General features: G+C 47.1%; 1 protein-coding gene across 2 annotated transcripts in view; it reads left to right on the forward strand.

Moving 5' to 3' along the window:
* ARID4B (AT-rich interaction domain 4B) overlaps positions 1 to 25334 on the forward strand; it is a 1313885-nt gene that overhangs the window by 1165701 nt on the left and 122850 nt on the right. Inside the window, exons 20-21 of one of the 2 annotated variants that reach the window (XM_030198148.1) lie at positions 2716 to 3912; positions 5045 to 5130. In XM_030198148.1, the coding sequence (XP_030054008.1) occupies positions 2716 to 3912; positions 5045 to 5103 (1256 nt within the window). In that variant the 3' untranslated portion in view covers positions 5104 to 5130. The remainder of the gene's footprint in view (positions 1 to 2715; positions 3913 to 5044; positions 5131 to 25334) is intronic. The other variant, XM_030198147.1, reaches the window with a different exon arrangement.

A 25334-nucleotide genomic window follows, 5' to 3' on the forward strand; every position in this document is an offset into this window, starting at 1 on the left:
CATGGCTGCTTTCTTGGAGCATTCTTGACTCGGGCCTCCCCTTGAAGACTTCTTTACTCAGGGCCCCACTGATATGTTTAGTTCTAGGGCATTTAACCTCCCTGCCTGAGTCCTGCCCCTACCCTAAGGTGGTTCACTATGAGCACCAGTAAGAGACTGTTCCTAAGGAAATCTCTGTATCACTCACTCCTTCACATTCCATAAAGTAGTCGTTAATATTTGTATGTGTAGACATATACGTGTGGAAATGAAAAAAGTGTCTAAAACAAATGGCCTGAGTGACCCAAGGTGTTTCTGAAATAGCATCAAGAGCTTCTGCAATGGATATTAGTGCCTGGAGTAGCTCATGGTTCCAGCCCTAAGATGTACAGGAAAAGCTTGCTGACATGCTATGCCATGGAGAAAATCTCTTATGAAATAGTGTTAAGGAGGCTGCTTCTCTCATAAAGGAGCACAGCAATACTCTTGTCCCTCTCTAGGTTCACTTCCAACCCAACCTCCCATCTTCTAGAGCAGTGTTCTTCAGTGCAGGGCCTGGGGACCAGTGGCAGCACCTTGAACACCTCTGGGGAGGCCACCATCATTCTGTTTTTATTTCATTACTCTCTACCTCTCTTGCCAAGCTCAAGACAGAAAAGAAAGTGGATGGGGGGAGGGAGGGCTGTATGCTTGAAGGACAAGACATTTCTCAATAGAAGAGAATGCATTTGGAAATGCCCACTTCCTTAAGGATCTCCTGAAATGAAAAATTAAAAAGTGGGCTTTAAGGAATGGATGTCATTATCAAATGCTGGTAAGTGATCTCATGGCCCAGATTATTTGGATCCGAAGTGACACTTAGTTATCCTCACTTATCTCCCCTACACCCCTTTTTGTAAATGCACATTGATTGGGCAGGTTGGTGTTATGTGAGCCTTTTCCATCACTAGCCCCTGTCCTCTCCATCATGTTCATATCCAAGTCCTGCCTAATAATCTACCTTTTTGAAGTTGACGTTAAATCTTTATTCGTAGTCTTGTTGTTTTTCAAAATATTAACTGATTTCCTAAATGCTCTTATCAATGTCTTGAGTTGACTGTAACCTCCATTGAGCAGGGACAATCTCTTACACGTATCTAAACAGTGTAACATATGTCTAGTTGCCTATAAGTAATTGCAGTGGAATTCAAGAAACCTGTAGGCACTGCAAGTTTCAAAGAGCTGCAGAACTCCCATTATACAGATATGGAACATTTTTAATATGAGAATTGTATTTTTATGTACCACAAAGTGTTCTACTCCTGGAGGAATTCTGTACTACTGCGCATTGCAGAAATGGAGCAGTATTCCCCATTTGCGCAGAATTCTGCACAGGGATTAAGGAGACATCTGTTTTTAGTAAGACCCTTCCTGTCCCCTCCCCCATACAGTCTCCAAAATTAGCTCCTCTTCAGCCCACCCCCTTTTCCTTTGTGACCCCCCCACTGCAGGATAAACTATTTATATATTCATTTACCTCAGAACTTCATCTGTTAACAGCAGAAGAGGAGGAAGTTGGCTCCACTTCAAGCCGTATCCATACCCTCATGCATATGAGCTGAATGTCACTGAAGTCTTTGAATCTTAGGACTCTACGGTGTCCCATGAGGTTCCACTGTCTCAGTCAGACTCGCGTACTAGAGACTGATATGCAGCTGCTTTCCTCCTCCTTCACTGTTAGTAGATGAGGTTCTGGGGTAAAGGAAATATCTGCCGGGGGTGGGGAAGGGATCCATGGGAAAGGGAGGTGTACCATGGAGGATAGAGAAAGAGGGGCTTTATTTAGGGAATATGTGGTAGTAGGGAGAAGTATGTGCCTGTATATGGAGGAACAGGATAGTTGTTTGCTTTAATGGGATGGGCAAGAAGGGATAGGTGTGTGCCTGGTTGCAGAGGGAAAGCTGGATGGACTTTGGATGAGGGGACTGTGCCTGGTGGGGGGAGCAAGTATAGTGCACACCTTGGAGGGCAGTGAGGCCAAGCTGAGAGTATGTGTATAGGGGAAGAGAGAGCTGGGGACATGCCACAGCAGAATTCAGAACAAGCTATTGTGTGTGTGTGTGGGGGGGGGGGGGGTTGAGAGAGAGCTATGTTAGAGTAAGTGCCTGAGGGAGTTAAGAGAGAGACATAGTGGAGTGAATGTGAGAGCTCTGTGTGTGTGTTTCAGGCAAAGTTTGAGAGTTCGCTCAATGTGTGTGAATGACTTGAGAGAGAGCTATATGGGGTGGGGGAGGGAAGTATCAGAAAGTTTAGTAAGAGAGAGAGAGAGCTATGGCTGAGCCTGTGGTAGCAGGAGGTGGTTGAGAGAGCTTTGGGGACGTGTGTGCTGAGGTGGTATCTGAGAAAGAGAGGGATGGAGAGAGAACTGCAGAAGAGTCTTGCTGGGGAATGGGGAGAGGAAAAAGAAAGCTGGAAGGTTTCTACCCTTGAGGGGAACAGAGAAAAATGGGGGTTGAACCTGTGTGTTTGTGGGGGGGGAATCAAACGTAGGGTGGGTTTTGCTTTGTTGGTTTTTTTTTTGCTCAGAATTCCCCGAGGAGTGGCTTTTAATTCCATGACATTGATAGCTCTGTTTTCTTATAAAGTGTAACAGTTTATTCATGTAAGAAAGCCTCTTAAAACCCTATAGTTAATTTGTCCATATGTATATTTATCTGTATTGTAATTTTGTTTTTTACTGTGCATTTTATCTGATAGCTTCTGAAAGTTCCACTGAAGACAGTGAGCATGAATGTGACCAAACGTTTCAAAATACAGATAATGGAGAAGAGGCAGAAGGTCAGAATGATTCTTTAGATCAAAGCAAAAATGCTCCCAGTCCAAAAGAAAAGAGCACTTTCTCATTCTTAGATGAAAATGCAGCTCATTCAAACAAAATTATATGTAGTATAGCTTCTAGATCATCAGATGATTTTAGGCAGGAAATGTCAGAAGATTTTGATTCCAAAGAAAAAAAAGAAACCACAAGTAGAAGAAAAGAGAGAAGGAAGGAAGCAATGGAAAAAGTAACAAAGTCACAAGTAAAATGTGGTAAAAGAAGTTATTACAATTCTGATGACTGTTTACAAGCCAGTTCACTCTGCAGAAAAGATGAAAAATCCAGAGGCAAACAACGGTTTATCAGATTGATAAATAGTAGTAGTTCTGGTTCAGATGAAGAAGAGGAAGAAAAAATGAAGCCAAAAATGACTCCATTAAAGAAATACAGTAGATTAGAAGAGAGGAGGAAGTCTTTGCGGACTACAGGATTCTATTCTAGTTTTTCTGATATTCCAGACAAGAGGCTCAGACTTATAAATAATTCTGATGAAAGACTTCAGAATGCCAGAGCAAAGGACCGAAAAGATGTCTGGTCAAGTATACAAGGACAGTGGCCAAAAAAGACATTGAAAGAGCTTTTTTCAGATTCTGACACAGAAGCTGCAGCTTCGCCATCTCATGACCCTCCTGAGGAAGTTACAAGAGAATTGCTAATGCACACCATTAAAGAAGAAATTAGTTTGTCTACCTGTGACCTTAAAACACCTTTGCAAGCCGGTGTAGATGGCAAATATGTGGAAGAAAAAAGAATTGAAATGGGGGACAAGAAAGCTGAGTTTCCAAGCAGTGGCAGTAATTCTGTGCTTAATACACCTCCTACTACACCTGAATCCCCTGCATCTGCAGCTGAATCCAACAGACAGCAAACTACCCATGTTCTAGCAATCTCTGAAACACAGGCACAAAATCAGGAAGAAGTACAGAGTATCAAAAGTGAAACTGATAGCACAATTGAAGTGGATAGTGTTGCTGGTGAGCTTCAAGATCTCCCTTCTGAAGGAAATCTTTCTCCAACAGGATTTGACGCAAGCATCAGCTCCAGCAGCAGCAATCAATTAGAAGCAGAACATAAAGGTAATGGGGAAAGTAGTGAAATTAGATGCCCATTGAACTTTGTGTGTTGAATCCAACCAGTTAGATTTAACAAAACTTGCGATATTTCACCTTGTATATTGCCTGTAACTGGTAGCTGATCTTTACGAAATGCACACTCTAGGGCAGGAGTTTTCAACCCAGTCCTCGTGACATCCCCAGCCAGTCAGGTTTTCAGGATACCGACAATGAATATCCATGAGATTCATTTGCATACAGTGGTGGTAGTGCATGCAAATTTATCTTCATGAATTTTCATTGTGGATATCCTGAAGACATGACTGGCTGTGTGTATTCTGACAACCGGATTGAGAACTCCTGCTCTAGGGATATGTAATGACATGTTTTTATTTTGTTTTAGTTTTCATTTCATTTTTTGTTCCCTTTCCCATAAATATATATATTCTTTATTAAATTATATATATTATACCATTATATATAGAACAATACTACAACAAATTGGAAATACCTCATAACAAAATATTCAAAGTTATCCATAACTGACATATCTTCACCACTTTCATCCACTATACATTAGGTAAATTAGATCCAAGAAAGGAAAAAGAAAACTTAACATTGTATCTAAGAAGCAATACTAAATTAATGCTACAGGTCTAGACAATAATATTAACCTCTTTAGACAGCAAAAAATCTTCTAACTGTTTGGGATCAAAGAATTGAAATTGTTTAGACTGAAATAATATACGACATATACAAGGAAATTTAAGTACAAAATTTGCACCTAATGCCAAAGTCCTTGGGCGCAAAAACCAAAAAGGCTTTACGCCTTTTCTGTGTTTCTCTAGACAAATCTGGACAAATTCTTATTTTAGACCCCAAGAACAGAGAGTCCAAATGACGAAAGGAAAGTCTCAGTACTGCATCTCGATCCATCTCCAGGGCAAAGGAAACCACCACAGTAGTTCTCTAAGTAATTACCTTTAATGAGGATTCCAAGAAAGATGTGAGGTTCATAGCATCTCCTACTTGGGTTTGAGAAGTTCCAGGCAAAGTTTTTACGTTAGTTTGTGAGTACTGCGCCTGAGTTATAGGAGGCAATGAATCCCCAGACATTCCTAGTATTTCAACCAAATATTTTTAACCATCTCTATAGGTGTAATTAAAGGTGATCTCGGAAAATTCGTCAGCCTCAATTTAAGCCTGCTAGATTGATTTTCTAAGTATTCCAAACGACGAAAGGTAAAGTTTATTTCTTTAATTGAGACTTGTCCCACAGATTCTAATTTTTTGAATTTTCTCATCTAAAAGTTTCAATTCAGAAGATTGTTGAGCCTGGATAATGGCTGCTTCAGACAATACCTTAATTTCACTAGTGGTTTTTTTGTTACATTTGTACCCTGCGCTTTCCCACTCATGGCTGGCTCAATGTGGCTTACATATTGTATACAGGTACTTATTTGTACCTGGGGCAATGGAGGGTTAAGTGACTTGCCCAGAGTCACAGGGAGCTGCCTGTGCCTGAAGTGGGAATCAAACTCAGTTCCTCATTTCCCCAGGACCAAAGTCCACCACCCTAACCACTAGGCCACTCCTCCACTCCAATACTTGTAAAGAAAATTGAATGTTAAATGTCAGGTCCCAGAGTGACTCCATTGTCACTACGGCTGGTTTTGCTATAGTCCCCGAAGAAAAAACAGGAAGGGGAGCATCAATAGACAGCTTCAAAGTACTCACTATCTGTGATGGCAATGTTTGTATTGCTAGTTGTTCTTCCAGCCTGGTGCTCCTAGCCCTTTCTCCCAGCGTGGGCAGGTTCCCTCCCTGCACACCCAGGTCCCCTACATTCGGAGCCTGAGCTGCCGGACTTGACTCCACGCTGCCCTTTCCTGGCTGAGGGGGAGCCGCACGTTGGACGAGGCTCAAGGAGACCCCATCGACACTGCTGGCCAGCGCTGATGTGCCGGCTCCGACGGCGGGAAAGGAGGCTTGCTTGGGTCCAGGCGCTAACCCGAACTGATCCAAGGTCGTCTGGTGGTGGAGCTGGGTCCTGGTGGAGGTTGAGGGATTCTTCCGCACCTTCCCTCTCCTTTTCCCCATTTTCTGCGGGGATCCGGAGCCTCTCTCAACAGTGCTTCGATCAGATAACTGGGCGCGTCTGGTGCAACTAAACACTATGCCGCCATCTTGGATCCCTCTCTCCCATAAATATTTTAAATAAAATACAAAACCAAATAAAATGTTTAAAATGTCATGTTCAGGCCCACTAACGAAAACATCCTCTGGTGACTCATCCTCTTCCTTGTTCTCCAACCCCTCTTTAGACCATAGCCTAAAAGGGGGGCACGAATGATCCCCAGTTACTTCTGCTCTGTTAATAATTTGTCAGTCCAAGCTAATGCTGAGGTAAGAGTGGATTAGACAGCCTGGGGAATTTTTGCAGTAGTAGGGTTTTAGCACTTTGAAAATGAAACAAAATAAAATTTAGAGTGATTTCCTTTCATTTAGTTTTCAAAGTGAAATAGAAATGGGAAACTTTATTAACCTTTCCTACTTCATTTCAAGTGAAAAGGACATGCCTAAGACTGAAATATTTACAGCGTTACACTTTGTAGTACCTCTTTGAATCTGGTTGCAGGACATTAAAGCAACATTGACAGTTCCAAAGTCACATGCTAATGTGCTTGCTCTGGAATGGGCTTGGCAGTGAGATACTTTGAAATGTAATAGAATTAGAGATACTAGTTTTTCAGAGGATAGAGAAAATTGATGATCAGAAAAGTTTAAATGTATAATATACACAAGTACATTCCAGGGGAGTAGTTTAAATGTATAATATACACAAGTACATGCCAGGGGAGTTTTCTATTAAAAAGCGCAATTTCTATACTCTGTGCCATTTCCCCCTGCAACATCCAGGAAAGCATCTGAAACACCTCCTTCTAAAAGGGTTGCAGGTGAGGGCTACCCACCACGTATGATAGTAAGTGCCCTGGCCACCACAGCCCAATGAACAGAGGTATAGTACCAGCACTTTATAACCATGCTCAACAATGATGGTGGATATACCCATCCCAGTTGTATACCACCAGATGCCAGATGATCTCCCAATCCTCTGCACTCAGAGCCTTGCCCAGACCGGATTCACACTGTACCATATGTCTATGTTTAGTGGGCCTCCCTCAATTCAAACATCAATATACATGAGAGGTCTTTTTGGAGCCAGAGGCTCCAAGAGCCTTTCAAAAGGCCCCTTGCCTTTATGTAAGTTGGCTAGCAGTTGGGCCCCGCTAAGATAATGCTTGACCTGCAGTAGGGGAACATCCCTGGGCAGTAAGCCATACTGCTGCTGTAACTCCCCAAACACCCTCAATTCCCCCCCATTAACTGTCAATAAACTGGCCTATACACACCATCCCTGTCTCTCATCGATGAAACAAGGCCTGGTTCCTCCCCAGGATAAATTCCACATTGTATAACACATGTGTATACCAGGAATAATGTCAACCTTCCAAGAGGCCTACCTACATTTGCTTCCAAATTTTCATGGTAAGGGCTCGGAAAGCCCCCCCCCCCCCCCCCAAGACCCACACCCAGTCACCCATCTGAGGGTTGCCAAAGGAGATGCATCAGGGGAATGTCATTCTCCTCCCATTGCTTAATTTTCTGGATCTTCCAAGCGAGGATAGCGCGCAACTGAAAAATCTAATAGTATTTCTCCGAGGACAAGCAGGCTGCTTGTTCTCACTGATGGGTGACGTCCACGGCAGCCCCTCCAATCGGAAACTTCACTAGCAAAGGCCTTTGCTAGTCCTCGCGCGCCCATGCGCACCGCGCATGCGCGGCCGTCTTCCCGCCCGAACCGGCTCGTGTTCGTCAGTCTTCTTTTGTCCGCGCTCGGTTCGGTCGTGTTTACGCCGTTCGCGCCCCTTAAGTTGACCGTCGCGCGTCTTTTTGACTTTTCGCTACTAAAAAAAAAAAAAAAAAAAAGATTTCGTAAGAAGGCCTTTCGGTCTTTTTCCCCTTCCTGTATTTCCAGTTTTTGCCCCGTTAAGTTTTCTTTCGTTTTCGGGGTAGGCCCTTTTGAGGCCTCGGGTCGAATTTTTTCTCCCCCTCTTTTTGGTGCCTTACTGCAATTACAAGTTTTGATTTCGCCGGCGTGATTTTTCCGCCCATGTCATCGAAGTGCACCCAGTGCGCCCGGGTAATCTCGCTCACTGACAGGCACGCGTCGTGTCTTCAGTGTTTGGGGGCTGGGCACCGCCCGCAGGCCTGTAGTCTTTGCGCCCTTTTACAGAAAAGGATTCAGGTAGCGAGATTGGCCCAGTGGAACGTTTTGTTCTCGGGCTCTTCGTCAGCATCAGCACCGGGAGTATTGAGTGCGTCGACGTCGACAGCGTCAAGACCTCCGCCCTCGGCCACGACTGCATCGAGTGCATCGAGGCATCGACCCTCTACGTCATCAGGGCCGAGACATCGGAAGGCTGCGTCGGTGGTACCGGGACCTCCACTAGTGCTGATGTTGTCGGACGGTGGTGCTTCGACTGGAATGCAGGTGAGGGCTGTCCATTCCCCTGCTTGTGGCGGTGAGCCTTTGGGTGGGTCTCCCCCTACCCTGAGGGCTCCTGCGGTACAGCCCCCCCCCCCCCCCCCCCCCCCGAGACCGACCTTCTTTGGCCTTGGCCCCGAGGATGCGACGGCTGGATTCTACGTCCTCCTCGTCGGTACCGGGAAGCTCCGGTGACATGCTTCGTTTGAAAAAGTCAAAGAAGCATCGACACCGGTCTCCTTCCCTTGTTGGTACCGAGAGCTCTGGGTCGCTGAGGGAGTCGGCACCCAGTAGGACCGCTCACCCTCTGTTCAGGAGGTGTCGATGCGCTCCACCTTGGACAGCCTGGAACAGCCTTCACGCCCGGAACAGACTCTGACATCGACACCTGCATCGGCTTCCATGTCTTTTGCCACAGCCGCTCTGCACGAGAGTCTCCGGGCCGTTCTCCCAGAGATCCTGGGAGAGCTGTTGCGCCCTTCCCCTCCGGTACCGGGGGTGCTTGCGCCACCGGTACCGTCGAGTAAGGTGCCGGCTGGCCCGTTGCCCGGGGTGAGGTCTCCGACATCGGTGCCACTTGCGGTACCGACTGTGGTCGCCTCCCAGGAAGGCTCCTCGACGACGTCGGCGGAGGGAGCTTCGCTGGTGCGGGCGAGGGAGTCTACCTCTCGACGCTCCCACCGTGGCCGTGGTTCCACGGAGTCGAGCCGGGCACGGCTTCAGACACAGGTCCGTGAACTTGTGTCTGATACCGATGGTGAGGCCTCGTGGGAGGAGGAGAAGGACATCAGATATTTCTCTGACGAGGAGTCTGATGGCCTTCCTTCTGATCCCACTCCCTCCCCTGAAAGGCAGCTTTCTCCTCCCGAGAGTCTGTCTTTTGCGGCCTTTGTCCGGTAGATGTCTAGGGCCATCCCCTTCCCGGTGGTCTTGGAGGACGAGCCCAGGGCTGAAATGTTTGAGCTCCTGGACTATCCTTCTCCACCTAAGGAAGCGTCCACAGTACCCATGCATCATGTCCTAAAGAAGACATTGCTGGCGAACTGGACCAAGCCTTTAACTAATCCCCACATTCCCAAGAAGATCGAGTCCCAGTACCGGATCCATGGGGACCCAGAGTTGATGCGCACTCAGTTGCCTCACGACTCTGGAGTTGTGGATTTGGCCCTAAAGAAGGCTAAGAGTTCTAGGGAGCATGCTTCGGCGCCCCCGGGCAAAGACTCTAGAACCTTAGACTCCTTTGGGAGGAAGGCCTACCATTCCTCTATGCTTGTGGCCAAAATTCAGTCTTACCAGCTCTACATGAGCATACACATGCGGAACAATGTGCGGCAGTTGGCGGGCTTGGTGGACAAGCTCCCTCCTGAGCAAGCCAAGCCATTTCAGGAGGTGGTCAGGCAGCTGAAGGCGTGCAGAAAATTCCTGGCCAGAGGGGTGTATGACACCTTTGATGTTGCGTCCAGGGCCGCTGCTCAAGGTGTGGTGATGCGCAGACTCTCATGGCTGCGTGCCTCCGACCTGGAGAATAGACTCCAACAGCAGATTGCGGACTCACCTTGCCGTGCGGATAATATTTTTGGAGAAAAGGTCGAACAGGTGGTAGAGCAGCTCCACCAGCGGGATACCGCTTTCGACAAGTTCTCCCGCCGGCAGCCTTCAGCTTCTACCTCCACAGGTAGACGTTTTTATGGGGGAAGGAAGACTGTTCCCTACTCTTCTGGCAAGCGTAGGTACAATCCTCCTTCTCGACAGCCTGCGGCCCTGGCTAAGCCCCAGCGCGCTCGCTCTCGTCAGCAACGTGCGACTCAGCAAGGCCCCTCGGCTCTCCAGCAAAAGCAAGGGACGAGCTTTTGACTGGCTCCAGCAGAGCATAGCCGACATCCAAGTGTCAGTGCCGGGCGATCTGCCGGTCGGGGGGAGGTTGAAAGTTTTTCACCAAAGGTGGCCTCTCATAACCTCCGATCAGTGGGTTCTTCAAATAGTCCGGCACGGATACACCCTCAATTTGGCCTCAAAACCTCCAAATTGTCCACCGGGAGCTCAGTCTTACAGCTTCCAACACAAGCAGGTACTTGCAGAGGAACTCTCCGCCCTTCTCAGCGCCAATGCGGTCGAGCCCGTGCCATCCGGGCAGGAAGGGCTGGGATTCTATTCCAGGTACTTCCTTGTGGAAAAGAAAACAGGGGGGATGCGTCCCATCCTAGACCTAAGGGCCCTGAACAAATATCTGGTCAAGGAAAGTTCAGGATGCTATCCCTGGGCACCCTTCTCCCCATGATTCAGGAAAACGGTTGGCTATGCTCTCTGGACTTGAAGGACGCCTACACGCACATCCCGATACTGCCAGCTCACAGACAGTATCTGCGATTTCAGCTGGGCACACTCACTTCAAGTACTGTGTGCTACCCTTTGGGCTCGCCTCTGCGCCCAGAGTGTTCACGAAGTGCTTGTCTGTAGTAGCAGCGGCACTTCGCAGGCTGGGGGTACACGTGTTCCCATATCTCGATGATTGGCTGGTGAAGAACACATCCGAGGCAGGAGCTCAACAGTCCATGCAGATGACTATTCGCCTCCTGGAGCTACTGGGGTTTGTGATAAATTATCCAAAGTCCCATCTTCTCCCAGTACAGAGACTCGAATTCATAGGAGCTCTGCTGGATTCTCGGACGGCTCGTGCCTATCTCCCAGAGGAGAGAGCCAACAACTTGTTGTCCCTCGTCTCGCAGGTGCGAGCGTCCCAGCAGATCACAGCTCGGCAGATGTTGAGATTGCTGGGCCACATGGCCTCCACAGTTCATGTGACGCCCATGGCCCGCCTTCACATGAGATCTGCTCAATGGACTCTAGCTTCCCAGTGGTTTCAGGCTGCTGGGGATCTAGAAGACGTGATCCACCTGTCCACGAGTTTTCTCAAATCCCTGTATTGGTGGACGATTTGGTCCAATTTGACTCTGGGATGTCCTTTCCAAATTCCTCAGTCACAAAAGGTGCTGACTACGGATGCGTCTCTCCTGGGGTGGGGAGCTCATGTCAATGGGCTTCACACCCAGGGAAGCTGGTCCCTCCAGGAACGCGATCTGCAGATCAATCTTCTGGAGTTGCGAGCGGTCTGGAACGCTCTGAAGGCTTTCAGAGATCGGCTGTCCCACCAAATTATCCAAATTCAGACAGACAACCAGGTTGCCATGTATTACATCAACAAGCAGGAGGGCACCGGATCTCGCCCCCTGTGTCAGGAAGCCGTCAGCATGTGGCTCTGGGCTCGCCGTCACGGCATGGTGTTCCAAGCCACATATCTGGCAGGCGTAAACAACAGTCTGGCCGACAGACTGAGCAGGATTATGCAACCTCACGAGTGGTCGCTCAATTCCCGAGTAGTGCGCCAGATCTTCCAGGTGTGGGGCACCCCCTTGGTAGATCTCTTTGCATCTCGAGCCAACCACAAAGTCCCTCAGTTCTGTTCCAGGCTTCAGGCCCACAGCAGACTGGCATCGGATGCCTTCCTCCTGGATTGGGGGGAGGGTCTGCTGTATGCTTATCCTCCCATACCTCTGGCGGGGAAGACTTTGTTGAAACTCAAGGAAGACCGAGGCACCATGATTCTGGCCGCATCAGATCTGGTTCCCTCTTCTTCTGGAGTTATCCTCCGAAGAACCATGGAGATTGGAGTGTTTTCCGACACTCATCACACAGGACGAAGGGGCGCTTCTGCATCCCAACCTCCGGTCTCTGGCTCTCACGGCCTGGATGTTGAGAGCGTAGAGTTTGCCTCTTTGGGTCTGTCAGAGGGTGTCTCCCGCATCTTGCTTGCTTCCAGGAAAGATTCCACTAAGAGGAGTTACTTCTTTCTTTGGAGGAGGTTTGCTGTCTGGTGTGACAGCAAGGCCCTAGATCCTCGCTCTTGTCCTACACAGACCCTGCTTGAATACCTTCTGCACTTGTCTGAGTCTGGTCTCAAGACCAACTCTGTAAGGGTTCACCTTAGTACAATCAGTGCATACCATTACCGTGTGGAAGGTAAGCCGATCTCTGGACAGCCTTTAGTTGTTCGCTTCATGAGAGGTTTGCTTTTGTCAAAGACCCCTGTCAAACCTCCTACAGTGTCATGGGATCTCAATGTCGTTCTCACCCAGCTGATGAAACCTCCTTTTGAGCCACTGAACTCCTGCCATCTGAAGTACTTGACCTGGAAGGTCATTTTCTTGGTGGCAGTTACTTCAGCTCGTAGAGTCAGTGAGCTTCAGGCCCTGGTAGCCCAGGCCCCTTACACCAAATTTCATCATAACGGAGTAGTCCTCCGCACTCACCCTAAGTTCTTGCCACAGGTTGTGTCGGAGTTCCATCTGAACCAGTCAATTGTCTTGCCAACATTCTTTCCCCGTCCTCATTCCTGCCCTGCTGAACGTCAGCTGCACACATTGGACTGCAAAAGAGCATTGGCCTTCTATCTGGAGCGGACACAGCCCAACAGACAGTCCGCCCAATTGTTTGTTTCTTTTGATCCCAACAGGAGGGGAGTGGCTGTGGGGAAACATACCATATCCAATTGGCTAGCAGATTGCATTTCCTTCACTTACGCCCAGGCTGGGCTGGCTCTTGAGGGTCATGTCACGGCTCATAATGTTAGAGCCATGGCAGCGTCGGTAGCCCACTTGAAGTCAGCCACTATTGAAGAGATTTGCAAAGCTGCGATGTGGTCATCTGTCCACACATTCACATCTCATTACTGCCTGCAGCAGGATACCCAACGTGACAGTCGGTTCGGGCAGTCAGTGCTTCAGAATCTGTTCGGGGTTTAGAATCCAACTCCACCCCCCTAGGCCCATGTTTATTCTGTTCCAGGCTACACTCTCAGTTAGTTGGAAAAATTGTTAGGTCAATCTCAGTTATGTCCTCGCCGTTGCGAGGCCCAATTGACCATGTTTGTTGTTTTGAGTGAGCCTGGGGGCTAGGGATACCCCATCAGTGAGAACAAGCAGCCTGCTTGTCCTCGGAGAAAGCGAATGCTACATACCTGTAGAAGGTATTCTCCGAGGACAGCAGGCTGATTGTTCTCACAAACCCGCCCGCCTCCCCTTTGGAGTTGTGTCTTCCCTTGCCTTTGTTTTGCTACATATGGGACTGACGAACACGAGCCGGTTCGGGCGGGAAGACGGCTGCGCATGCGCGGTGCGCATGGGCGCGCGAGGACTAGCAAAGGCCTTTGCAAGTGAAGTTTCCGATTGGAGGGGCTGCCGTGGACGTCACCCATCAGTGAGAACAATCAGCCTGCTGTCCTCGGAGAATACCTTCTACAGGTATGTAGCATTCGCTTTCTTCAAAGACAAGCAGACTATCCTATTCTCACAAGTGGATGATGCCAACCTGTGTTTCTCGGTCTGGAACTTTAAAAAAGTATAAGTAGAGCTTTGTGGAGCATGAGACACGCTCCACCAGGCATGCGTGTATGCCTTCCCACCCGCCACACGAACATGGTCTCCTCAGTTCTTTTTCTACCGCGGTGAGGATAGGGCATGTTTCTAACCGTCTCCGCACACCGCTCAGTCCTAAAAAGCTTTTTTTAATGTCTTTGGTGATTTTTTTTGTCCAGAATTGTGTTCCTAGTTGTGGAACCCCCTTTTTGTCCTTTCCTTATATTTTTAGTTTATTTTGCCCGGTTTTAAGTTTCCTTTCTTTTTTGTCATCGTTTGTCCTCTTTTAGGCCTTGACTTCGGCCGGGAATTTTCCCTTCATTTTTTGCTGTTCTTTGCCCCTTTTTCAGGCACCATTTCATCTTTTAATTTAGCCAAGGAAGTTTTCCTTCCATGTTCACGAAGGTTCCCAGTGGCTTTAAGCTCTGTACCCTGTGCTGTCGGGTGATCTCTGGGAAGACACTCATTCTTGGTGTCTACAGTGTCTTGGGCCCGATCATAGCCCCATTAACTGTGTTCTCTGTCTTCATATGAAGAAGAGAGGCTCAGCGAGAGAAGATTTTTGGAGCCAAGTCCAGTTCCTTGACTTCGGCATCGCACCGGCATCCAGTGCATTGGTAAGCATGTCTGCTGCTAGACCCTTAGTCACTGGGAGTAATGAATCATCGAGTGGGTCTCCCCGACCCAGAGGCAACATGTGGAATCAACGTCGTCCTTGTGACACACTTCAGGTGAAGGCCAAGAAGCATTATCATTGGTAGCCGTCAAAGCATGGTGCCGGGAGCTCTGGGGCGTCGAAGGATTCCCGCTTCCCCTCTATACAGGAGGTGCAGTGCGCCGGTCTCACAGCAGCCAAGATCCAGCTACCGTATCAACCCCAGAAGTTCTGCAGCCTTAGCCGGCACCCCAACCTTTCCCAGTGTCTGCCCTCGATGATGGCATCCGGACCTTGCTCCCTGAGCTGCTGAATGGCCTCATGCAATGGATTGCATCAGCATCGGGAGTGCTTGCATCTACCTTGCCTACCATTGCGGCCCTGCTTGGCCCTCAGCCTGCGGACCTGGCTGAGGCAATCCCACCGGAGCAATACGAGTCGCTTCACAAGTTGGTCAAACAGCAGAAGGCATGTAGAAAGTTCTTGGCCAGGGGCACTTATGACACTTTTGATGTGACATCCAGGATCTCTGCTTAGAGTATAGCAAAGCTCAGTCTCTCATGGCTGTGTGTTTCTGACTTGGAACATTCTGTTCAGAAGAGATTGGCGGATGCCCCATACCGGGGGACAACCTTTTTGGAGAAAAGATTGAGGAGGTCGCTGACCAAATTGAAAAACATACTGATACCATCTTTTCTCTCTCCTGCTGGGCGCCTTCTGCATCTACCTCCTCAGCTAGGAGGACTTTTTGCAAACCAAGGAGGAGTGCCTATTACTATCGGAGGTGTAGGTACAACCCCCTCAGCTCACCTGCCTATTGAGCCTCACCCCAGCGTGCTGGTTCATGTCAACAGCATGCGCTTAAGGCTCCTGCTGCTCCCTTCAAATCAAGTGACGAGTGTTTGGCTCCAGCAGAGCATAGCTGCAATAAAAGTGTCCATCAAGGATGACTTTGTGGTCAGGGGGAGGCTGAAGTTTTTCTACAAAAGGTGGCCCCTTATAACCGACCGGTGGGTTCTTCAAATAGGGAACTCTCAAACCTTCTAAAGGCCCATGCGATCGTGCCCGTTCCACCAGGGGAGGAAGGGTGTGGAATTCTATTCCAGGTACTTCCTTATTCAGAAGAAAACAGGGAGGATGTGTCCCATCCTACACCTAAAGGTCCTGAACAAATTCCTAGTCCAAGAAAAGTTCAGGATGGTTTCCCTGGGCACCCTTCTCCCAATGATTCAGAAAAACAATTGGCTATGCTCTCTGGACTTAAAGGATGCATATACTCGCATCCTGATACTTACAGCCCGCCAGAAGTATATTCGATTTTGGCTGGGAACGCATCACTTTCAGTACCCCGTTTTTGACCTCGCAGCATCTCCCAGGGTCTTCACCAAATATCTAGCGGTAGTGGCAGCATCACTATGAAGACAGGGAGTCCCTGTGTTCCCATATCTCGATGATTGGCTGGTAAAGAGCACGTCTTCAGCTGGTGCTCAGGAGTCCATATGAATGACTGTTCAGGTGCTCGAGCCCTGTCCAGCGATTGGAGTTCATAGGAGCCCTGCTTGATACACAGAAGGTTTGAGCCTACCTTCCGGACACGAGAGTGGACACTGTTGTCGCGCTCCCAAGGTTCGAGCTTCTCAGTAGATCATCACGGCAGATGTTGAGATTGTTGGGCTGCATGGTTTCCACAGTGTATATTACACATGGTTTTTACAGTGTATATTAGATTGAGATCAGCTCAATGGACCCTGGCTTCTCAGTGGTATCAAGCCACAGGGAGCCTGGAAGATATCATCTAAGTGTCCTCAGAGCTGTATGCTCCCTTCAGTGGTGGGCCATTCAATCCAGTTTGACTCTGGGACTTCCATTCCAAATTCTTCAGCCACAAAAAAAATGCTGACGACGGATGCATCTTTTCTGGGATGAGAGGGCTCATGTAGTTGGGCTTCACACCCAAGGTGTTTGGTCCACTCAGGAAACAAATCTTCAGATTAATCACCTGGAGCTCTGGGAGACCTGGAAAGTTCTAAAGGCTTTCAAAGATCGGCTGTTTCATCAAATTGTACTCATCCAAACCAACAATCAGGATGCCATGTATTACACCAACAAATGGGGGGAGACAGAATCACGCCCTCTGTGTCAGGAGGCCGTCCGGATGTGGCATTGGGCTCGCCAGCATGGATGACAAACTGAGCAGAATAATGCAACCACATGAGTGGTCTCTCAATATAGGCATAGCCCGCAAGATCTTCCGAGTGTGGGGCACCCTTTTGGTTGATATTTTTGCCACTGAGATCAACCACAAGGTCCCTCAGTTCTGTTCCAGGCTTCAGGCCCACGACAGACTAGCGACAGATGCCTTCCTCCTCAGTTGGGGCACAGGTCTTCTGTGTGCGTATCCTCCCATAAATCTAGTGGGGAAAACTTTGTTGAAACTCATGCAAGACCACAGAACCATGATTCTTATTGCACCGTACTGACCGCGGCAGATATGGTTCCCTCCTCTTCTGGAGTTTTCCTCCGAAGAACTGTGAAGATTGGAGTATTTTCTAACCCTCATCACACAGAACGATCCTAACCTCCAGTCTCTGGCTATCACAGCTTGGATGTTGAGAGCCTAGAATTTTCTTCTTTGGGTCTTTCGGAGGGTGTCTACCAGGTCTTGCTGGCTTCCAGGAAAGACTCCACTAAGAGGTGCTATTTTTTCAAATGGAAGAGGTTTGCCATCTGGTATGAGAGCAAGGCCCTAGATCCCCTTACTTGCCCTACACAGACCATGCTTGAATACTTTCTATACCTATCAGAGTCTGGTCTCAAGACCAACTATGTAAGGGTTCACTTTAGTGCAATTAGTGCTTATCAACAACTTGTAGAAGGTAAGCCCATCTTTGGACAGCTTCTAGTTCACTTCATGAGAGGTTTGCTTTTGTCCAAAGCCCCCTGTCAAACCTCCACCAGTGTCATGGGATCTCAACATCATTCTCACCCAGCTCATGAAAGCTCCTTTCGACCCGCTGAATTCCTGCCATCCGACGTACTTGACCTGGAAGGTCGTTTTCTTGTTGGCTGTTACTTCAGCTAATAGGGTCATTGAGGTTCAGGCCTTAGTGATGGATGCACCTTATACTAAGTTTCATCAGAGTAGTCCTCCACACTCACCTTAAGCTCCTGCCAGGTGTCAGAATTCCATCTGAACCAGTCTATTGTCTTTCCCCGACTTCATGCCCATACTGGCAAAAGCATCTTGCACACCTTGGATTGCAAGAGAGCATTGGCCTACTAAATGGAGCGGACCAGCCCCACAGACAGCCCAGCTTTTTGTTTCTTTTGATCCCAATAGGATGGGGGTCGCAATCAGGAAATGCACCATTTCTAATTGACTTGCAGATTGCATTTCCTTCACATGCCCAGGCTGGGCTGGCCCTAGAGGGGCATGTCACAGCTCACTTGAGGTCAACCTCCATTGAAGAAATTTGCAAGGCTGCGAGGTGGTCTTCAGTCCACACATTCACATCACACTACTGAAGTGTGCCTTGAGCAGGACACTTGACATGACAGTCTGTTCAGGCTAACAGTGTTGCAGAATCTGTTTGGGGTCAAGAATCCAAATCCACCCTCCTAGGCCCATTTTGTTCTGTTCCAGGCTGCACTCTCATTCAGATTATATATAGCTTCAGGTTGATCTTTGTTATGTCCTTGCCAGTGCGAGGCCCGGTTGTCCAATGTCATTTTTGGTGGGCCTGGATGCTAGGGATTCTCCGCTTGTTCTCTGAGAAAGCCAAGATATTTACCTGTAGCAGGTATTCTCCGAGGACAGCAGTCTTTATATTCTCACAATCCCTTCCACTTTCCTCCTCCCCTTGTTATTTTTATTTTATTTTTGCTGTAGTACTAAACTGTGGAGACCGCGTTTGTGTGGCGGATGTCAGCAATCGTTGTCTAGGGATGGACCTGAGTCCAGTTCACAGAGGCAGTGGGTTCCCAAAGAATACACAATCCACACGGGTTTGTATATATATAGAAAATATATTTTATGTACATATATATAGGCTCACAGCACTTAGTACAGGTAAATGGTACAAGGCTGTCTCTGGGTGTGTGTTAAGAGAAAGAACAGCTAAGCCAGCAGAGCCCTGTACAGAGAGAGGGAAAGAAAGAAAAACTGCCAGCCCCCAGAGCCCTGTGCTCTGGGGCTCAAGATGGTGGTGGGCAGAGGGAAACAAAGAGAGAGAAGTGCAAGCAGAGCCCTGTGCTCTGCTGCACAGAGAAAGACAGAGAGAGAAGTAGTGCCCTGAGCAGAGCCATGTGCTTCTGCTTTATACCTAATAAGAGCAGAGAGAGATCAAATAACTTCTCTCCTTCCCAGTTATTTTCTTTACAAAACTCCAGATTACTTTCTGAAGTCAGGAAAGGTGAGCATTTTCACAGGTTCTCCTCTTTGAAGTCCCAAGTTATGGGAGCCTCTCTGTCTAGCTTCCTTTGTTCTTAGAGAGCCCTGCTCCCAGATAGGACAAAAGGTATGTTAATCAGGAGTAATTAAGAAAACACAGGGCTAGCAGGCAGCTCAACATCATTTGGTCCATGTCATCCTCAGTGATTCCTGAGGGAGGGGGAGAGTTATCAGAAGTCAGAAGCTGGTTTAATTTTGTCAAATTGGTTTTCATATTAATTTAAGTATGTCCAACAATCCTAGCAATCCTGACCTCCAGCAATCCTGACAGCGGGCAGCGTACCTCTCGCTCCACAAAGCTCTACTTATACTTTTTATAAGTTCTGGACTGGGCAACGTGAGTTGGCATCACTCATTTGTGAGAATATAAAGCTTGCTGTCCTCGGAGAATACCTGCTACAGTTAAGTTTCTTTGCTTTACAGATATTAGGGACTGCCAATCTGCCATCCTTTTTCTCCAGTCACAAAACATGACGTGTCACCCACGGATTCTGCCCCTCCCAATTAAACCGATGAAAAACCTGCTGAATATAAGTTAAATCCATGGTGGGGGATCAAGACTGGCAGGGTGGCAAACAGATATAATAGGCAAGGTAAAATAATCATTTTTGTTGTCTCTATGCGTCCCAGCCAGGAAACAGCCTGAACGAAACCTCAATATCCCGAACTATCTGACTGGCTTATAATTCAAATCATGTAAGTTTGAGCCTGGTCCACTCAAATAAACGTCTAGGTACCACAAAGAAGAGTGCACCCAATGCAAGGGGAACTGGACCTACAAGACAGTACCTGTTCCAGTGATAAAATAACATTAAGAATTTCAGATTTCCCTATGTTAATTCAAAATCCTGAAATCCTCCCGTAGGCCTCCAGCTCAAGCATTACCCCTTGCAGGGAAACATTCAGTTTAATTTTTGTCTAAATAGAAAGTTTATGATTACTTATTCTGTAGTGGATTAGGGTGTATCTGTGTTTGTGAAAAAGACATGGCTTTCAGTTGGCATTGACTGTGCAGGATCGACGATCTGTACTATTCTGTCTGATTTCGTTTTACAATAGGTAAATTGATGTTCTAGTGCTCACTGTAGTGTTTAAGATGCTTTCCTTTTCCTTGTGTGACTCGTAGAAATGACTGCTTATGGTATGGTAGAATTGCTCTATAGGTCCTGAGTGTTTTGTATTCTCAGCATGCCTAGTACTGGATTTTGGAGGGGGGTGTTAAAAAATGACCAGCCCCGGGTGTCAACTACCCTAGCTACACAACTGGGTAAGCAAGAAGCATGTCACAGACCTTCAGCCTCTTCACACCTTTAGTAGAAGGAAATACAAAAGGGGAACTGTTCAAAGTTGTTCTGCTTCTAGAGGAACTTAGAAATTCAAAATGGGACAATCCCAAATAAAACATAGGACAATAAACAGGAAGCCAGTGGAGGTCCACATAGAATTTAGAAATCGTATCATGTTTACTTAAGAAGTAGTAACTGCAGTATTCTGAATTGTTTGTAAAAGATGTTCTTAGGAAAATCAGATTATAATCTATTTTGACAAAAGTAAAGCTTGGACAGGTAACAAACTGTTCTATTCCAAAATTCTAATATTTCCCAAATTCCTTATAGGACAAAAAAGAACTCATAAGAACAAAAGCGTTGCCACACAGGGACAGACTGAAGGTCCATCAAGCCCAGTATCCTGTTTCCAACAGTGGCCTATCCAGGTCACAAGTACCTGGCAAGATCCCAAAACAGTACAATACATTTTATGCTACTTATCCTAGAAATAAGCAGCGGATTATCCCAAGTCCATCTTAATAATGGCTTATGGACTGTCACGACTGTGGTTGTGACTCCACTTTCAGTCTCACTTTGTCTTCTGGTGGTCACTTTCACAAGTGATCCAGTCTGTCTTTTCCTTGTATTGTTGTCTCTACTACCACTTCTGTGTTTCAAGCCTCACTCTGATGTTCTGTGGGCTTCAAGCCTCACTCTGGTGTTCAGAGGGTTTCAAGCCTCTTCCCTGTATTCATGACATCATCAGTGAAGGCCTTTGCTAAGCCAAAGGTTTCCAGGTTTGTCGGTGTGTTTGTGTAGCACTTCTATCTTGTTTCCTAGCTGGTGTGCCTGTGTGGCATTTCAGGCTTGGTTCTTACCTGTTTGCCTGTGTGCTAGAGTTAGCACTTCTGCCTTGGTTATTGCCTGTTTGATCTGTTGTTTGAATCTGAGTGGCTGTGTGGCACAGCCTTGCTCCTCTGTGTGGCTTCCCTGTACCCTCTGAGTGACCGTGTGGCCCAGTTTCGAGTTGCTTCCTTGTGTGGCTTCCCGTGGCCGTGTGGCCCAGCCTAGTGTTCTGCCTAGTCTGCCTTGCCTAGTGTTCTGCCTAGTTTGCCTTCCCTAGTGTTCCATACAGCTCGCTATCTGGGTCTTACGCGCACGAGAGCGTTTACTTGCTATTTGCAAAAAGTATCCCCTAGAAACCGCCTTCATGGCATCCCAAACAGTACTAAGCAATGGCCCCGAGTCAATATTGAGCTCCAGATATTCCTTTAAGACTTTCCTATAACCCTCCACCACCTCGCCGTCCTGCAGCACACCAGTATTTAGCAGCCATCTCCTCTCTTTTGTTTCCGCCCTAATAAATGGCAGGGAGACCCATACTGGAGCATGGTCCGATATTGTCATACTTCCCACTCCCGCCTCCGGTCCCCGCTCTACCAATGCAACGTCTAAGAATATATAATCAATGCAAGAATAGGAGTCGTGGACTGGAGAATAGTAAGTATAATCTCTCTCCCGCCCATGTGTCAATCTCCACAGGGCCACAGTTCCCAGCAAGTACGCTAGGGACCCCAATGCCATTGACTCTTTATTGCTCGATATGTTAACAACTCCTGAGCGATCTAAAGCTGGATTCACCACAGCATTAAAGTCACCTCCCATAATCAGTGAGCCTCGGGCAAATGCAGCCAGAGAATTCTTCACCTTTGTATAAAACTCCACTTGACCACTATTTGGCGCGTATATACTCGCGAATGTTAAGTCCACTTGGTCTATCGTGATGTGCAAAAACAGGAAACGCCCTCCAGAATCCCTCTTAACACTTAGTACTTGAGCTGGCACCGAAGAATGAATCAGTACCGCCACCCGACCCTTCTTTGATCCCTCAGCAGAGGAAGCAAAGTACGCCAGCGGGTAACCAGAATGAGAGAGTAGCTTTTCAAGCGCATGGTGAAGGTGCGTCTCCTGCAAGAGAACCATATGCGGTCTTAACTGCTTTAGTTCCTTAAAAAACGTCTGTCTCTTTTGAGGTATATTCAAGCCCTTAACATTATAAGAGATTATTTTCAAGTCTGAGCTCATCTTTTAATACTTAGGCAGAACATTCCCTCCCAGCAGTGAGAGCCACTCCTCCCTGCTACCATACCATTCCCAATCCCTGACCTCCCCCCCACTCTTCCTCTAATTCCAACCCCCCCCCCTTCACCCCCTCAGGACACTTAACTTCGCACTTAAATCCCCCCCCCCCCCCCCCCCAGCTCACGGAGGTCCGCACTCAGGCCATCCATCTTATTGAGAATCTCCTCCTTGGAGGACTTAATCTCCTCTCTGATTGCCTTTAAACATTTCGCTAAGTCTTTGGAGAGTCCCCTTTTCACCGTAGCACTGCTTGTTTCAACCGCAGATTGGGCCGAGTCAGAATCGGACTGAGAGGCGCGGGCTGACTCAACCACATGGCGAATTGGGGCCTTACCAGCTTGCCGCGCCGACTTCTGTTCGCTCTCTTTCCGAACTGAAGACATCGTTTCCGGCCAAACAAATTACTCCGTTTGAAGCCCGTTCATTTCAAAGGTAGCGTGCAAGGATCAAGGGGTCATTGAACGCACATTATCGCTGAATTAAAGCAGGGATGCGACGGAGCTCAAGACCATCAGCATTTGTGACGTCACTTCCTACCATGCTTGATTTTAAAGATAATTTGCATATTACTAACGATAGTTTTGCAAGTTCATTTTTCAATTCTGTCAATACTCTGGTATCTATACGATGTGTTACTCTTCAATTTGTCAAATTGCCCCATTACATCTTCCAGGTTTATGGAGATTTGATTCCGTTTCTCTGACTTGTCAGCATTGAATACCTTTTCTGGAACCGGTATCTCTCCCACATCTTCTCTGGTGAAGACCGAATCAAAGAATTCATATAAGCTGTCCACTGTAGCCTTGTCTTCCCTGAATGCCCCTTTTACCCCTCGGTCATCTAGCAGTCCAACCGATTCTTTTGCCAGCTTTCTTTTAATATATCTAAAAAAAAATTTTACTGTGTGTTTTTGCCTCCAACACAATCTTCTTTTTAAAGTCTCTCTTTGCCTTCCTTAACAGTTCTTTGCATTTGACTTGCCATTGTGCTGTTTCCTATTATTTTCAATTAGATCTTTTTTCCATATTCTAAAGGATTTTCTTTTAGCTTTAATAGCTTCCTTCACCTCACTTTTTAACCGTGCTAGCTGTCTGTTTGGTCTTCCTTTTTTAATATATGGAAGATATTTGTCCTGGGCTTCCAGGATGGTATTTTTGAACAACATCCACACCTGATGTAAATGTTTGACCTTTGCAGCTGCTCTTCTAAGTTTTTTTGGGGGGGAAGGGGGTTCACAGTTCTTCTCATTTTATCTTTTAACTTTTTGAAAGTTAAAAGGTAACGTATTGGATTTCCTGTATGTACTTACTCCAGAGCTTATATCAGATCTGATAGTGCTGTGATCACTGTTATGATGAGGACCCAGCACTATTACCTCCTGCACTAGATCATGCACTCCACTAAAGACTAGGTCTAGAATTTTTCCTCCTCTTGTTGGCTCCTGAACCAGCTGTTCCATAAAGCAGCCTTTGATTTCATCGAGGAATTTTACCTCTAGCATTCCCTTATGTTACATTTACCCAGTTAATATTGGGTTAATTGAAATCATCCATTATTATTGTGTTCCCCAGTTTGTTAGCCTTCCTAATTTCTGATAACATTTCTACATCTGTCTGTTCATCTTGGCCAGGTGGATGGTAGTACACTCCTATTACTATCCTTTTCTCCTTTGCACATGAAATTTCATAGGGATTCCAAGATTTGTTTTGTGTCCTGCAGAATTTTTAGTCTATTCGATTCAAGGCCCTCCTTAACATATAATTTTACCCTTCCACCAACATATAATTTTACCTTTCCACCAACATATAATTTTACCTTTCCACCAATTCGATCTACCCTATCACTATGATATAATTTGTATCCTGGTTATCTTTCTTCCACCAGGTCTCAGAGATGCCTATTATATCTATTATTTTTAGAGAGTTAACTTGTGGTTCTAGTGACAAAGACTGAGCCAAAAGAATTCCCAATATCTTGATACAAGGAGAGAGAGAATATTTTACTTATCTAATAATGATGTTGGACAGCCCCACTTGTTTCGGATGGACCCACTCAGGTACCCGATTAGACAACTGGTCCATCAAAACTCAGGTCATAATCTTAGTTTCTACTCCCAACAGGGAGATGGGGTGATATAAGCTACACTGGGCAGGGTCCTTATCCTCATTCAGGATTAAAGTCACACCAGCCAGCTGCATAAAATTGCAAGCCCCCCTCCCCCCGAGAATTAATGAAGTGATCTAGGGGGCCAATCAACAAATTCTGGTAACATTTATAGAAGGCCACTGAAAACCTGTCCAATCCAGGGGACTTACCCGGTCTCATGGAGCGAATGACATGCCACACCTCCACACGTGCTATCCAACATGTCCACCTCTTGTCTCTCCAGAGGTGCCCAAACTGCACCCCTGCTAAATAAGTATCAATACAGTGGAAGAGTGGTGGACTTTGGTCCTGGGGAACTGGGTTCAATTCCCACTGTAGGCACAGGCAGCTCCTTGTGACTCTGGGCAAGTCACTTAACCCTCCATTGCCCCAGGTACAAATAAGTACCTAAGCCGCATTGAGCCTGCCATGAGTGGGAAAGCGCGGGGTACAAATTAAAAAAAATATATTCTCAGGCGATGCCTCATGCTCAGGCGTATACAGTTCTTTAAAAAAACTTCACAAAACAAGTTCTGATCTGATCATCCCCCCGCAGGTCCACCCCAACTCTACTCAGCACACCCCAACTCTACTCAGCACACACAGCACATTATTCCTGTTACACCATTTCTTCAGGCGATGGGCTAGAAGTCAGCTAGCCTTATTATTAAATTCAAACTAGCGCTGTACAAGCTGCAGATGATACTTAAGGTCTTCTATTTCTCAGTCCCTCAAACGTTGTTGGGCTTCCCCCAGGTTGCGCAAAAGAGCTCAGTCGATAAGCAGCACTCGATGTTATAAGGCCATGGTAGCAATCCATAAACCC

This window comes from Microcaecilia unicolor, chromosome 3 (assembly GCF_901765095.1).
Source record: "Microcaecilia unicolor chromosome 3, aMicUni1.1, whole genome shotgun sequence".
Classification (NCBI taxonomy): Eukaryota; Metazoa; Chordata; class Amphibia; order Gymnophiona; family Siphonopidae; genus Microcaecilia; species Microcaecilia unicolor.